The following is a 15,422-nucleotide window of genomic DNA, read 5'->3' as shown; positions in this document are numbered from 1 at the left end:
TACGAACCATTGCCAAACGAGCGATGGTCTCCAACATAGGCACATACGGCTTGTCTCGCGCTTTACCAATGGAGTTGTTAAACGACTCGGTAGAGTTGTTCTCGACATCCTCAACACACGGTCCAACTTTGTAGAACGCCCTACACCAACTCTTTGGATTCGTCTTCACCACATCCTCATGAACCTCTGTATCATACTTAAACATGGGTTAGGGTTGGGTTATTAGTTCGGGTCATTAAGTCATGTAAAGCCGGTTAACTCTCTCTAATCGGGTCGTTTCGGGTTAATTATGTTGGCCATTGGTTTATATTAACTCAACAGATAGTAAACCAAGCCCAATCTTCGTCTGTGGGGATTCGTGTTTCGAACTTTCGAAATGGGGGGAAATAGGTTGCGATAGTTAAATTGTGTGCACTTAAGACGCGCTTGAAAGATTGTGTGGAACTGCTGCTATATGATACTTTGTGTGTGGAAATAGGTCGTTTACCCTAAATAATGTGAACAACTTGGGTGTAGACGTGTAGTACGTCGTTCCTCTGATAATTTATAAGTGATCAAAGAATCTTCTAATGTGAATAAGATATTTTTTTTTGATAATCCAGTATCCGACCACTTTGCGTGATCGACTAGCCCACCGGGCCTAAGCCCAAGCCATTACAAGATTTTTAAGCATCCACTTAAGGGCCCCTGGTTACGCGAAGTGGTCTGGAGGGCGAGAGGCAGCCCATGTAAATACTCCTCGTGGCCGGGGCTCGAACTCGGGTGGCGGGCACCTCAGCCGAGGTTCCTTTACCACCAGACTACGAAGCCCGGTTATGTGAATAAGATATTGATTAAGCCCCTGAGCTGCCAGCCATTTAATGAACTACTACTTATTATTATAGAAAATAAACGTGAGTTTTCATACCTGGCGGGAATCTACATTGTACGAGACTACTTATATATTTTAGAATATCTTTATCAAAAGTATTTTTAAAATTTCTCATAATTAAATTATCTTTATCAAGGATCTCTGATATAATGGCCAAAGGCATTTCAAGTTCAGCTAATGAATCACTGGTATACCCACCACTTTTAAAAGGAAAAGGAACGTTATTCTTAAAAAAGAAGAACAAATGATACAACAGCATTAATTCCTCAAAGGAACAATTCATTTGATAAGCAGTGATAATTAACACATCATCATCGTACAGATAAAACGTAATTATTTGTTGTCACGCCACTAAACAAATCAATTTAACAAGCCTTCTTAAGCGGGGACCCACAAAGACAGCGGTTGTGAGCGAACTCATATGATTTAAAAGTCTGAAGTTTACCACCACGTGGGATTTTTCCGCAGAGACGATTGTAACTAATGTTGAAACGCTGGAGAGGTAGCTCGGTCAGCTCCCTAGGAAGTTTCCCGAAGATTCGGTTATGGCTCAGATCCAACAAAGCCATGCTCTTACCGAACTTAACTTTGGAGAGATCGAACTCAAACTTGTTTCTCGATAGATCCACTTGTACTGTTCTTTTGTTCCCTCCGAAAAACATTGAACCATCTCCTGTGAAACTGTTTCCCGCCAGAACTACTGCTTGAAAGTCGATCTTTGACAACGACTCCGGTATTTTTCCTGCCAGAGCAATGTTAATGAATTTGATTTATTAATCAATAATAAGAATAACAATTTGGTGCTGAAAATAATTAATAATACGATCTCTAAAAATAATTCATATTTTAAGAAATCTCAAATTGGTGTATCTATAGATCAAATATTTAAATCTAAAGTTATACTTCTCCTTATATGTTTCAAAAAAATAATATTTAATCTAATTTAACTTTTTCATAACTAATCATAAAAATGTTTTCATAATTGGTCACATAAATGTAAAAAGTGCATACAAATCTTAAAACTACTTATATTTTGTAATAAAAAAAATTCTTAATTAAACTACTTATGCTATGAAATAGTATAATTAAACAATATATATATTGGTATACCTGAGAGCTTATTGTTTTTCAAGAAGAGATTAGGGACGCTGTCAGCAAAGGAACCGAAAGAGTTCGGTATAGGACCGGTTAGCGAATTGTTGTCGATCTGAAAGGTCTGAAGCTTCGGCATCTGAGTAAGCCAACCGGGAACAGGACCGGTAAACTTGTTATAGGAGAGGTCCATGAACGTTACGTTTTTGAGCTCGCTGATGTAATCAGGAATCGGACCGGAGAGTCTGTTCCACTTTAAGAAGATGAAGTCTAGGTGCTTGAGTTTAGTGATGGTGCGTGGTATGTTTCCGGTTAGATTCATGTAACTCATTTCGAGTGATTGGAGTTCGAGGAGGTCGCCTATCTGGTCCGGGATATGACCGACGAGGTTGTTGTCTTTGGACATAGAGAGTAACGTGACGCGGCCGTTAGTGCACTCGATGCCGGTCCAGCTAGTACAACAGTCGGTTGCAGGGCTCCATGTGGAGAGGAGATCGGGGTTGTTAAAATGTTTCTTGATTTGAAGGAGGGTGTTTTCGTCTTTTGAGTTGCAGCTGTATGATGATGGGAGAGAAGAGATGAAGAGCATAGAGAGACAAAGAAGGAGCTTCATTGTGATATGAGTGGTTGCCTTGACGCAGTGAAGCCACTATATATATCAGAGATTTTGATGGTTCCAAAAGGAATAGAACTGTTTTTGTTTGGTTCCTAAACACAAGGAAGACCATTTCTTCTCTTATTTGTAAAAACATGAAGTTAAATAAAAAAGCACAGACTTAGTCATCTGCTACATATACATCTCCGGTTTGGAATCTTGGTACGGTTAGAAGTCCTCCGGTTCGGTTCAGTGATTTCTTCAAACTCCACGACCATTCCCATGCTGCAATCATTTCATATACATGCAGCTAAAAGAGTCGTATGTACTAAATGTTTGAACAGTATAATACGTAAGGTTAATAATAATTGTTAGATGTTAGATGTTAGACGACTAATGAGTACAGTATAATGTATCTTTACCCCCACGTCATGACACTTTTCTCAGAGAAAAGCAAAACGTGTTAAAATCAATGTTTATGATAATAGAAATGGAAGTGTTTCGGATGAATCGATCCAACCAAAGAGCTCTAAAACCTTTTCAAACTACAGAGAGATCTATTGCATATGAGTTAATAATGGAATGTAATAAGTGAAGTTCCCTGAAACTGTTGCTGTGTGTGTCGAGACAGAAACAATACAACGGCCAAATCAAGTGGATATTAGATATCCTCACCACTTTTGAAAGCGAAAAGAATGTTAAAAAGAACAAATGATACAACAACAAGAGGAGATTTAAGACATATACATGAAGACCAGTTCTCTTTGAGTTAACACGGAGTTGTGTTATGTTGGGTCACTATGACTCCTTCCACTCTACTCTATCGAGACCGTCCACTATTGCCCTGCGAAACTCATCGTTGTGGAGAATAAAGGAGGAGACGTGTCCACCTGTAACCCATCTCACTTCTGAACCAGGCCACGCCTTTTGAAGCTCCAACACAGAGTGCTTCGGTATGTATCCATCATCCTATACAAAACCATAAAAGATTAGATTCAGCAGCATTAGCAATGTGTCTCCATACAAACTGTTGAAAATTCTATACTTACAGTTGCAGCAACAAAGATGACAGCATCAGGGTTTTTGGGGACAGGGAAGCGAGTGACATCTGTGAGGGAGAGCACAGTTCTCATCCTATCTCTGACTTCATCAAGAGTCATTGTGATCTTCTGCGCCGCAAGCTCTTCCCTCAGCGCCTCCCAAGCCGTTCCATACTTTAGTATTCCTTCGCAGAATGCAACAACTGCAGAGTGCGGAGACAGGAAAGGAAGCGTTGCAACTGGTGTTGGATGAAGCGATCCAACCATCGAAGCATGTACTCCTCCTTCATATATTCACAAGACTTTTCAAATTACAGTGAAAGCTAGGAAAACATCATAGCACACAAGTTGTTCATAACTTACCCATACTAAGCCCACAAACACCCATCTTTCCAAAGCCTTCCTCAGTGTCTAGCCAGTGGAGAAGACTGCGGGACTCATCAATCGTTGCCCTCCCAAGTAAAAGAAGATCGCTAACACATAGAAGCCTCGCTCCACGCTGTAGAAACGGACGCCTTCGGCCATATAAAGGGCTGCAGTGGCATTCATTATCTATGTTTGATCAAAAACATGGCAAAAGCTTCAAAAGCGGCCAAAGCTAAAAAGCTTTCATCAAATGAGAGAAAGAGTCTCTCTAAGATTACCTTTCTAGCACCATGGTTGCAATGTTTTGCTTCACCAAAGGTCCACCCAAACGCAATCTCCTGTCATATGTATGATCACCTGTGCCTACAACAATCCAAACCATAATCAAAAATATAATCATCTTTACAAAACTAAGAGCAACTGACATATATCCAGTGTTTTATAAATATTTAGACGGCAAATCAAATCAAAACAAAACAAAATGATTTGCCGTCTAAATATTTTAAAATCGGTTTAAAATATAAAGAATTTTTAAAAAATTGGTGTTCTGGGCATCCGTCTAATCAATAATACTATTTACAAATTTAATAGTCAGTGTTCTAAAAATTGATTTAGACCTTGTCTAGTGGACAAATCAGACCTAAACAAAATGATTTTTCTAAAACTATTTTTTTTTTTAAATTAGTCTATGCACTCAAAAATTGGTCTAGGCATCCGTCTAATCAATAATCCCATATAAAGTGCCAAGCTATTTCTTGAACATTGCATATATATCAATCACAAACAACCAAGAAGCCACAACTTTGTGTGCGCAAATCAAGATCACATCAACAACTAAACAAACCCATTATACCACATATCAATTCGTTTCTGTTTCCATGGCGTTGTTACCTGCAAGATGAACGACACATGACATCTTCTGGGGAGGAACGTTTTTAGGAACAAGCCAAGCAACTCTGGCCGTGCGAGACTCTGGAGGCAGAGCAGCGGTAAGCTCGTCGTCACATGGAGTCTGGAAAACGCCTTCTCTGAGACGAGCGGTCTTCGTCTCCCAGACGGTCCTCCACACGGGACGGACCAACGGCGGCGGCCAATTGTGACCTTCGACGTACATAGGGAAGAGCTGCTTAGCCATCCGCTCGAGGAGCTCGAGCTTGGGACCGCCCCAGCCTCGGGAGAAGAAGGGAGGCGTTATCCTCGTGCGGTGCATAAAGGCTCCGTAGACGTGGTCGATTACGTAGTGGAGCATTCCCAATCTGGCGGATACCATTGTTTAACTGATCGAGAGAATGTGGAATTTGGAATCGGGTGTTTTTTCAGATCTGATGAGAAAGAAGAAAGCAGATATCTTTTGTTACTTTGTTGAATCGATGACAGCGTTGAGGATTTGACTTGGGATTAAAGGTTACGGAATCGAAAGCAAACGTTAATGTTGTGATGGATCGACGGAGATTAAACCTAAGAAGGAGATAGGTCAAGAGGTCATTAGAAAAGTGCGAAGAAGCCGAGGAGAAAGACGATGGGAATAAGAAAACCGCAGAAGAGATAGATAGAGAGAGAGAGAGAGAGAAACGGTGGGCTTTGTGACTAATCATATGATATGGTGCCACGCTGTCATTAAATGGGTCCCCGTTTTGTGTGTTTGGTCTTTTTTAGAGATTATCGATTAAAAATAAGTATTTGACAGTGACATTTTTGTGAAAAAAATAAATATTATTATTTTGAAGCCAAAAGTATGATAATGGTTGAAATCTGCTGGGCCTCTGTTTACTGGTTGTCTTTTTTTTTTTTTTTTGATTCTCGGTACAGCTAACAAAAGTTGCTTGATAAATGGTCTGATTTTGCTTCTTTTATTTTCTTTGATAAGGTTTAGGAATGAATGGTTTCTTATGTGATTTCATTGATTTGTTCTGTTCTTCGCTTTTCGTAGAATATAAACCAATCAAGCTGCATATTCATATCAGCCACAATAGATTTTAGAAACAATACTCTTTTCCATATTTCCATTAAGTAATTTTAAAACATCATCACATGATTCAATATAAAGTCGATCATAATATTTTAAATTGATTATGCTTAGCTAACCTCTACAACAATATTAATAAGTATATTATTACATCAGGTTGTTAATTATAATTGTGAACATAATAACCACACAAACCATGAGAACGTGTGCAGCACTAGAGGAAGATATATGTTCTTGTTGTTATTGTAGATAATTAGACTTTGGTAGTGTATGTACTTACGGCCATAGAAAAATATTATGTGCGTACGTGAAACAAAATATATTCATTCACCTACTACTCTCAGTTTCTCCAAAAAATAAACAGTCTCTATCTGAAAATGTTGCGTGGTATGCAAAAATGTGGGCTCTTGGTTTCACACTCATACTTTTTCTGTAGTAAATCTCAGCTTATTGTTTCGTATCAAGAAAATATGGTTAAGGCTGAACAAAACAAAAACAACAAGAACCAAAAAAAAAAACACGATCATGTATTGTCTTTTGCTTTTTGAGTTACGATTTGCCGCAACATCCACCTCTTTTCCCAGTCTCCTGCTCACTCGGAATGATGATCCTAGTCCCCTTTAAAAGACTTGAATTCCCATCAGCGTCATCATCATCAGCCGTTAAGGTTTTCTTACTGATTATTCGATAAATCTCTGTTAAGATGGTCAAAAACGCGGTTTCGACATTGGTAGCCTCGAGAGCAGATGTTTCCATGAAGAACAAGTTCTCTCTCTGTGCAAACTCTTGTGCATCTTCTGTTGGCACTGCTCTTAAGCTTCCAAGATCACATTTGTTTCCAATAAGCATAATGACTATGTTTTTGTCCGCATGTCCTCTTAATTCTTCCAGCCATTTAGCCATGTGATCAAATGATTGACGTTTGGTCATGTCATAGACCAACATTGCCCCAACAGCTCCACGGTAGTATGCACTTGTCACCGCTCGGTATCTAAAAAATTAAAGGAACGGTCACACAATTAGATAGTCATGTTGCCTTTAGTATGACATATATCAAACTATAGAAGTAATGCATGAAATATAAGTTTATTTAATGAGTACACATGAATAGTTACGAGACAAAGAAGCAGAAACTGGTTCACATAAGTGGCATAGAGTAGCTGACAAAAAAAAAGTGGCATGGAGTAAACAAAAGCAATGTGGAGCAATCTTGTTCAGTAAAGGTGATGATATCTTTAAGATAAACAACAATCTTATTTGAATTTTGTTGCCACTTGAAAAAATAAAAGAACTAAAACTTTGGAATACATTTCCAGAAGATTCCAACCTGTTACTCGTATATACTTAAATAGGATCGTATGTTGCCTAATATTCGAATACATTTCTGCCAACACCAATCGATCACATGGATGAGTTGTGAATGTTTCCGACAATCATCAAAGGGTAGTTGTAATTTACAGACACAGAATATCTTTACCACATTCTATACATGCACATGTCACTCTCTCAAATAATTAATGCCCGGTTTGAGAGATCATAAGCAATTTAAATAAGTGGAATGTGCAAACCTTTCTTGGCCAGCGGTATCCCAAATCTGAGCTTTGACGGTTTTGTTATCGATGACGAGCGTTTTAGTCTGGAACTCGACACCGATGGTGGCTTTAGAGTCGACGCTGAACTCGTTCCTAGCGAACCGAGCCAGCAGCTGAGTTTTGCCAACGGCGGAATCACCGATCAACACCACTTTGAATACATAATCGATCTTTTGGTTGTAATCTCCTTGCAGATTAGACATCTTTCGGATCCGTTCACCTTATTGGTCGGAAACAAAAACGTCCAGATAATTATATTGCAGATCACGTAATCGAAAGGCTCCTCTCTCTCTCTCAAACAAGATCAACGCGAAGAGTCTCGGATTCAATTCGTATTGCGCACGTAAGCAGCCGAATCTACCATGAACGGACAAAGGAACTCAAGATCAAAGAGCGAGGACAGAATGGTGGTTAGGCAGGCATTGGACACGTAAAGAGAGACAAGGGAAACGAGCCAATTGGAAGAAAGCGAAAAAGGGCGGATTAACGGCCGATGCGGGACCCAGTTACTATGGGCGATATTCCTCTGTGTCGTGGATCACGTATTCCACACTAAACCATGGAATCATCTTGACCGTTAAATCGCTTAACCATTTTAATTTCGAACGAATCAACAAAAATTCAAGCAAACCATAATTTCCTTCAATTCATAAAGAAACGATTTGATTCGAAATGATTAAAATCAAATACCAAATCAATCGGTTTTTGCTTATTTAAAACAATTTCGGTTAAATTCGGTTTAACAAAATAACGAAGTAACCCCTTAAGTTCTACAAATTTGTGATCATACCCTCCTTTACTTCTACTTGACCAGATTATTAGGTTAAGAGAGGATCATAAATAATATCTTCACGGATATAGAATAGGCGGCAACACAAAAAGGTGGGGGAAATTATTGGCGCCATAAACCTGTCTTCTAAGAAGCATTTTTTTTATTTAACTCGATCGCTTCTCTCAATTATTGCTGTGTTCGCGGAAAGAGTAAAAACGAGAAGGTCGAAGATGGAGAAGGATGGGAGATGTAGCGAGAAAAATCTATACGAGGTTATCTCTTTTATCAATCCCTCTGTGAATTCTCTCTCTCTTCCGATTTGTCTCGGCGATTAGGGTTTATTGGCTGTTTATTGTTCTTATCCTCATCGTTTGGGCATCGGTGTGCTTTGGATTGCTTCTCTTAGTGATGTTACGTGTCTGAATGTCATCGCTAGTTGTTGAAATTTTACTTGTTTATTATCCACTTGTTTTGTTGGTGATTAAATTGTATGATTAAGGAGATTAAATTCAAATCTAAGTCGGTTTCTGTTACAGGTTCTTGGTGTCGGAGAGACAGCAACTCAACAGGAGATAAAGAAAGCGTACCATAAGCTGGCTTTGAGGCTTCATCCTGATAAAAACAAGGACGATGAGGTTATTATACACTTTTCTCTTGAGATGAGTGGCTTGGCTTTGTTTTGCGTGTATCTAACAAGGAAGTTTGAATTTTTTTTTGGTTTTCTTTTGGTTTAAACAGGAAGCTAAAGAGAAGTTTCAGCAGCTGCAGAAGGTGATTTCAATTCTCGGCGATGAAGAGAAAAGAGCAGTCTATGATCAAACTGGCTCCGTTGATGATGCTGTAAGTCAGCTTCTTCCTGATTTTGAGTTTCAGACTGTTGGTGATTTGTAGGTTGCTTCCCACTGAAATTCACACTGCACATATCCAGTTTGTTTTCATATGAATTGGTGAAAGAAAAGCTCTCAATTTGGGTAATAATACTAGGAGATATTTTTTTTTACAAACTTGGTGTTTCTTATCTCATTAGGATCTTTCGGGAGATGTGGTTGACAACTTGAGGGACTTCTTCAAGGCTATGTACAAGAAGGTAACCTGCACGATTTTGGATCCTGTTTGGACTTTCCACACCACTCTTTGTTCTGTTTCCCTTCGCTTTCTGATTCTCGTGTAATAGGTCACCGAGGAAGATATTGAAGAGTTTGAGGCCAACTACAGGGGTTCTGAGTCTGAGAAGAAAGATTTGATTGAGCTCTACACCAAGTTTAAGGGTAAAATGAGCAGGTAAAATTTATTACGATCATCCACCTTGTTTTCATTCGTTATATTCAATTTGTGTGAACTTGAAGTTTATATGAACATTATTGCCATAATGCCATTACATCTCTTCCAGGCTATTCTGCTCAATGCTTTGCTCAAACCCCAAGCTTGACTCACACCGTTTCAAAGATATTATTGATGAGGCCATCACAGCGGGTAAGCTTGTCTCTTTTGCAGTAACTCTGTGTGCCAGGTCGTGTTATTTACTTGTGCGCTATGAAACCATTGTTTTACTCACGCAGGAGAAGTGAAGGCAACAAAAGCTTACAACAAGTGGGCAAAGGAAATTTCAGAAATAAAACCCCCCACGAGCCCTCGAAAGACTAGAAGAAAGTAAACTTCTCTATCTATGTCTACCTTTTTCGAATAGTTTCCCTCTTAAAAGTAATAACCTTTTCTTGTGACATGTTTCAAATGTTCAATACTTGTAGAGCAAAGAAGGGCGCAGAGACGGATCTTTACGCTTTGATTGCACAGCGAAGAGATGCGAGGAAAGAGAAGTTCGACACCATGTTCTCGTCACTTGTCTCCAGGTATGGTGAAAATGCTGACTCAGAGCCAAGCGAAGAAGAATTTGAAGCTGCCAAGAGAAAACTTGAAAGCCAGAGATCATCATCATCATCGAAGAAGAAGAAGCCTAGAAGAAAGTAAAGCTTTTGGAGGGATGGGGAAGGTGTTTGCAAGCAAAGTAAGAAGACGTAGTGTGTGATCTTATATGTTTTGTCTTTGTGATGGACAAGAATGTTCTCAGAATCTTTAGATCACACATGTTTGTTCTCCTAAGGTTACATTTCTGCTACAGTGTGAATCTCCATCGTAATTATAATATAAAATTATCACTTTTTGATCAATCAAGACAGCGTTTTGCCTCTGAGAGGGTTTCTTCAGATAATGTGGGGATTATACATTTCACAAAACATAAGGAAACTTTAACCTTACCAAACTAAATTCATATTCTTTCCACACCGTAAAAATGCAATTAACGCCAAAAAAACGAAGGAAATATTCCGACAAGAAAATAAAGGAATCATAGTTTCGAACAGAAACTCACTCGGACATAAAGTAAAAAGTACAAAACTGAAAAAAGTAAAATATTAGCAGAACTTCCTAAAAAAAAGAGAGAGTAAAGGCAAGTAGTATAAACAAGCAAGAGGAAGAGTCGCATATTGAGAAGTAGATTTGGTTTCCGGTTCTTTGAAGAAAAACAATGGCTTGGGACTTGTTCTTATGGATTCTCTCCTTCTTCGTCAGCTTAGCCCTCGTCGCTTCCGTCTTCTATCAGGTCAACCCACCTTTCTCTCCCCTTAATTTCAGTCAACAACTGAGTTTCTTGAATCGAGATCTGTCCTGTTCAAATCTTGAATGTCGGAATTGTTCACTTATTGTGATTTTAGTTCTGTCTTCAAGACTAGTTTTAGCAGCTACTGGGTTTGTAAGATGATGCTTCCATAGTGTAAAGTTGATGTCTTTGCGAGATAATAGGGAGAAGAAGTGATGTAATCAATGAGATATAAAGATACTATTTGTACCTCTTGCCAATGATTATTAGCCTCAGTTCCCTTCTTCTATTGATAAGGTGTTAAGTTCTTTTTGTGTGTAGGTTATATGTTTAACGGATTTAGAAGCGGATTACTTGAACCCTTTTGAAACATCAACCCGTATCAACCGATTGATACTACCTGAGTTTATCCTCCAAGGCTCACTCTGTGTTCTCTTCCTCCTCACATGGCATTGGGTCTTTTTCCTCGTGGCTCTCCCTGTAACATGCTATCACGCTATGCTGTAAGTCTCTCTCTCCCTAATCCTATATTAGTATTATTGTTTCTTGTTTGACATGTATGGAAACTAATTTCTCCTCAATTGGGTTTAATAAAGATACAAAGAGCGACGACATCTCATTGATGTCACTGAAGTGTTCCGTGGTATTAGCTTTGAAAAGAAGCTCCGTTTCACCAAGCTCGGGTTCTACATCTTTCTCTTCATCATGGTTGTCTTTAGGTAATAAAAATCACAGCTTTAGACGCGCTCTTCTTGAAATCTTCTCTCTGTTACTGAGTCCATACCACGTTTTTTTTTACAGGCTCACTCTCTCAGCGGTCTATAGCTTCACAGAGGATGATGATCTACTTCACTTGTTTTGATGTATCTCTATTTGTTTTCTTAGTGTGTGATAGACTTTTATGACAGCTGGTTCTACATCCCTTCTTAGTATTAGTGAAATTAGGGATTTAATCTAAATCTCACAGGACAACAGATTGTTCACAAGCTAAATTGAAAACTTATTAGAGAAAAAAGAAGGAAAGTTTCCATATTTGAAGAGTTAAGAAAATGGTTTTGAGCTCATACTCAAACTTGATCAGGTTCCTTGGTTGAGTTTGTGAGAAGACAAGAGTGTCTTTACGAAACAAATAGCAGTGTCCGGGACACTTGTCCCTAGCCGAAACACCTTCTTCCCCCAAATGGTGTAAGCAAGCCAGCAAGTGTTTTATACTTCTCTTGCTTTCCGAGCCCTGCACATTTCTCCAACAAACACTCCAATGCATCTGCTCTTTCTTTACTCTGCGGTGGAACAAGTTTCGTAAACTTACACAGTACTGAAGACATTTCACTCGGCTCTTAGTTTCACCGTCTTGGCTTCATTGACCTCAGCTCGAAATGGAAAGCTTTCTCTCATCCATTGGTTCCAGAACTTCCTCCTGAGTTTCAGCTTCTTGTCCACTCACAACCCTGACATCAACATTACGTAGCTGAGATTCTACAGTGTGTAGCGTAGAGTCTCATGGTCTAACTTACAGCTCAATGTGTTGCAGCTTGGATCAACTCTTTTTTAGTTTCAAGTTCCTCCTCTGTTCCATTTGTGGATGATGCCGCTTGCGGTGAGCTGCTAGGTCCAGTCATAGCGTTCGTCCAAAACGGATAAAGGTTGTCCAAAATTGAATCTCTCTCCTTAGCAAACTTGCCTGGCAGTAAACTTCTTCTTGTCTTATCCTTTGGACTGCCTATAGGGAAAACAGGAAGATAAATAGGAGACAGGTTTTGGCATTGAAGGAGGTATGGCTGTAGTCTGTAGACAAGGGTTCCTTAACAATTCACTAGCCTGAAGAATAATTACTTGCATTAGTGTTGTTAGTCAAATGATCACTACACTACTGTACATTCAACAAAGATCTATGTCAATAACTTATTGTTGGTCTCAGGCCTGTCTCAATAATATTATGGGCCCTGAGCTAAGACAAATTTGGGGCATTTTTCTTAAAAGAATATTTTTTTTGGCATTGGTTGGTCTATGTTCTGGCTTCTTAAGCTTTATCATTTGTTTCCTGTAATATACTATGAAAACAGTTGTGACTCGTTTTTTGGCATTGGATGGTTATGTCACTTGAAAGAAGAAGAAACAAGTTAGAGGAATATGAGACAACATGGCTCTGTTTATTTTGTTGATGACTGTAATTTTCCTCTTAACTTAAGTTTCATATAGTCACATCAAGAGATATAAAAAGCTAAGACAGGCTCACCGGAGCTTTAAACGCAGGCTGGTGTGATGTAATCTCATACACACAGTAACCTGAACAAAACAAATCAAGCATAAATCAAGACTTATATACATATGGTTGATCTTCTGATACCTCAGGGCACATGCTGTTAGCTCAGGGATGCAAGAAGTAATAACCCTGAGCTGTAATGCAAAATGGACCTTGTTAAAACTAGATGGGCCTAAAACTAGATGGGCCTTGTTCGAGTCCTCTCGACTCAATCCGCGCGTTTTAACTCACCCAGACAGGTTATATTTTGGCGGCGGAGTAGTTACTAGGTCGTAAACGTGAACACGACCTGTCTGTATTGTCAGCGATGGAACTAGACTTCAAGTGTTCGGATGTCGGAGTCTGGAAGAAGGCTCTGTCTTCCTACGAATCAAAAGTCGAGTCTCTGAACAAACCAGACCTCGTCTCTCTCGACCAATACTACCGCGTCGAGCTCCCTAGTCTTCTTCACGGCCGAGACCCTAACCCTTACCTCACCACCTCCGAGCTTTCTCAGCTCATGAAATGGAAGCTCTCTCGCGGCAAATGGAGGTACTCTCTCAATCTCTCTTTAAACACTCCTAGGTTTGATTTCTTCAGTTTTGTTTACTTCTTCTCCCTTTTGCTCCTCCAAGGCCGCGTCTGCTCGACTTCGTGTCGTCTCTGGACGATTCCGTGGTGAAGTCTGCTTCTGAGAAGGCTTTCAAATCGCTCCCTGACATCTCCAAGGCTGTGAATGAGCTCACCGTGCTTAAAGGCGTGGGTCCCGCTACTGCCTCCGCTGTTCTGGCTGCTTACGCTCCCGACATTGCTCCGTTTATGTCCGACGAGGTACGTTTCTTCTTCTGTGTTTACAATCAGAGAGCAGCAAAGGAAAAATCTTTATTCACTCTCTTTTGTTCTCTCTAACATTCTAATTGTGAAATGTAAAGGCAATGGAGGTGGCTCTTGGGAACTCAAAGGATTACTCTTTGAAGCGATACTTGTTGTTTGTCACTAAGCTACAGAAAAAATCAAAGGTTAGCCCCTGATACACACACTTGCCTACTCTAGAATCTTCACTGATAACTGTGGTAGGAACTGTCCTGTGTTATTAGCATTAACTCTTTTCTTACTTACTGCTGCTTGCGTGATTCTATTTAGTTAGAGTCTTTACATATGCGCTGAATCATCTCATAAACAAAATCTCTTCCCTTTGGTTCTGCGTATGATGATGATCTTGACTGTCTTCTCTCTCGTCTAGTAGGAAAGGTGGAGTAGACCTTGCCTTAAAATAATAGTTATGGATTGTAGGAATTAAAGTTGGAAGGAGAGTGGGGTGGGGCTTCAGATGTTGAGAGAGCTCTATGGAGTTGTACTGTGCGTTCCAAGTCAAAGCCAGCCGAGAAGAGCTCATCGGAGAAGAAAAGAAAACGTAAGGAGTAACCAACCACCAAAGAACCCTGTTGTAGTATATTCATTCAGTTATCATCGGTTTTTTTTTTTTTTCATAATCTGGACGAATATCTAGCAGATTTTGTCATTCCCCTTGTTTGGTTACTTTCTTGCTAATTCGTGCTCTATCTGTTTTAAGATCTACCATGAAAGTCTCTGTAAGTTTTCCTGAATTTTTGAACTACTCTAGTAGTAATACTAGTATGCCTATCCATTTTCACGAGTGTTTTGGCCTCAATCACAAAGATTACGGATTGAGGGAGATACTCAGGATGCGTGGCTAGCCACACTGCACAAGAATAATAATACACTCAAAATGTGTATGAATCAACAGAAAGATGCTATTAAAGACAACCTGAGTTTGTTATATACACACTACAAGAAAACATAATCTTAACGAGGGCGGTTTTCCTCGCTAATTCGTCGTAAAAGAGGCTTTACGACGAATTAGCGAGGAAACGTGTTTGCTCGTTACACGTCCGTCGTAACACATATTTCCTCGCTAATTCGTCGTAACTTAGCGAGGAATATATTTCGTCGTAAAGACGAAGTGGTACGATTCGTCGTAAAGACGTCGCTACAATTCCTCGTAAGGACGTCGCTACAATTCCTCGTAAATAACTCGAAAACAGTTTCTCGTAATCTACACGTAAATACCTTGAAATATTTTCCTCGCAAAATACACGTAATAACCACGAAATTATTTCCTCGTAAAATAGTCGTAAACATTTCCTCGTTATTTCCTCGTAAAGAATTCCTCGTAAAATACTCGTAAACTGTTTCTCGTCATTTCCTCGTAAGATTTCCACGTAAAGAGGTCGTACTTTAGCTACGAATTTACTTCGTTTTTATTATT

At 39.4% G+C, this 15,422-nt stretch overlaps 6 protein-coding genes and 1 long non-coding RNA gene across 7 annotated transcripts; 3 read left to right on the top strand and 4 right to left on the bottom strand.

The window, feature by feature from the left end:
* Positions 1-1,081: 1,081 nt before the first annotated feature.
* Positions 1,082-2,582, bottom strand: LOC106294961 (polygalacturonase inhibitor 1-like). Its single transcript, XM_013730686.1, has 2 exons — positions 1,982-2,582; positions 1,082-1,613 (listed from the first exon to the last, which is right to left on the bottom strand). The coding sequence occupies exons 1-2, from the start codon at positions 2,574-2,576 to the stop codon at positions 1,237-1,239; spliced, it is 972 nt and encodes a 323-aa protein (XP_013586140.1). The 5' UTR covers positions 2,577-2,582; the 3' UTR covers positions 1,082-1,236.
* Positions 2,583-3,101: 519 nt separating this feature from the next.
* LOC106294960 (uncharacterized protein C4orf29 homolog) lies at positions 3,102-5,548 on the bottom strand. Its single transcript, XM_013730685.1, has 5 exons — positions 4,856-5,548; positions 4,243-4,327; positions 3,962-4,131; positions 3,608-3,882; positions 3,102-3,527 (listed from the first exon to the last, which is right to left on the bottom strand). Exons 1-5 carry the CDS (start codon positions 5,232-5,234, stop codon positions 3,357-3,359), a joined length of 1,080 nt encoding a protein of 359 aa, XP_013586139.1. The 5' UTR covers positions 5,235-5,548; the 3' UTR covers positions 3,102-3,356.
* An 822-nt stretch (positions 5,549-6,370) lies between these two features.
* On the bottom strand, positions 6,371-7,924 carry LOC106294963 (ras-related protein RABA4d-like). Its single transcript, XM_013730688.1, has 2 exons — positions 7,499-7,924; positions 6,371-6,921 (listed from the first exon to the last, which is right to left on the bottom strand). The coding sequence occupies exons 1-2, from the start codon at positions 7,723-7,725 to the stop codon at positions 6,480-6,482; spliced, it is 669 nt and encodes a 222-aa protein (XP_013586142.1). The 5' UTR covers positions 7,726-7,924; the 3' UTR covers positions 6,371-6,479.
* A 446-nt stretch (positions 7,925-8,370) lies between these two features.
* LOC106294962 (chaperone protein dnaJ 6) lies at positions 8,371-10,481 on the top strand. Its single transcript, XM_013730687.1, has 8 exons — positions 8,371-8,566; positions 8,831-8,929; positions 9,033-9,134; positions 9,322-9,381; positions 9,469-9,575; positions 9,685-9,767; positions 9,854-9,944; positions 10,043-10,481. The coding sequence occupies exons 1-8, from the start codon at positions 8,525-8,527 to the stop codon at positions 10,260-10,262; spliced, it is 804 nt and encodes a 267-aa protein (XP_013586141.1). The 5' UTR covers positions 8,371-8,524; the 3' UTR covers positions 10,263-10,481.
* Positions 10,482-10,679: 198 nt separating this feature from the next.
* LOC106294965 (protein cornichon homolog 1) lies at positions 10,680-11,849 on the top strand. Its single transcript, XM_013730691.1, has 4 exons — positions 10,680-10,893; positions 11,212-11,393; positions 11,487-11,609; positions 11,692-11,849. The coding sequence occupies exons 1-4, from the start codon at positions 10,819-10,821 to the stop codon at positions 11,750-11,752; spliced, it is 441 nt and encodes a 146-aa protein (XP_013586145.1). The 5' UTR covers positions 10,680-10,818; the 3' UTR covers positions 11,753-11,849.
* LOC106294966 lies at positions 11,772-13,206 on the bottom strand. Its single transcript, XR_001260934.1, has 2 exons — positions 13,127-13,206; positions 11,772-12,610 (listed from the first exon to the last, which is right to left on the bottom strand). It is a non-coding gene; the product is annotated as an uncharacterized LOC106294966 (long non-coding RNA).
* Positions 13,207-13,235: 29 nt separating this feature from the next.
* LOC106294964 lies at positions 13,236-14,784 on the top strand. The gene is made up of 4 exons (XM_013730689.1): positions 13,236-13,684; positions 13,768-13,963; positions 14,065-14,151; positions 14,426-14,784. Exons 1-4 carry the CDS (start codon positions 13,461-13,463, stop codon positions 14,555-14,557), a joined length of 639 nt encoding a protein of 212 aa, XP_013586143.1. The 5' UTR covers positions 13,236-13,460; the 3' UTR covers positions 14,558-14,784.
* Positions 14,785-15,422: the final 638 nt, after the last annotated feature.

The sequence above is a fragment of the Brassica oleracea genome, chromosome C5 (assembly GCF_000695525.1).
Source record: "Brassica oleracea var. oleracea cultivar TO1000 chromosome C5, BOL, whole genome shotgun sequence".
Taxonomy (NCBI): Eukaryota; Viridiplantae; Streptophyta; class Magnoliopsida; order Brassicales; family Brassicaceae; genus Brassica; species Brassica oleracea.
The sequence above is the reverse complement of the archived record's forward strand: the minus strand, read 5'-3'. Positions and strand labels throughout refer to the sequence as shown.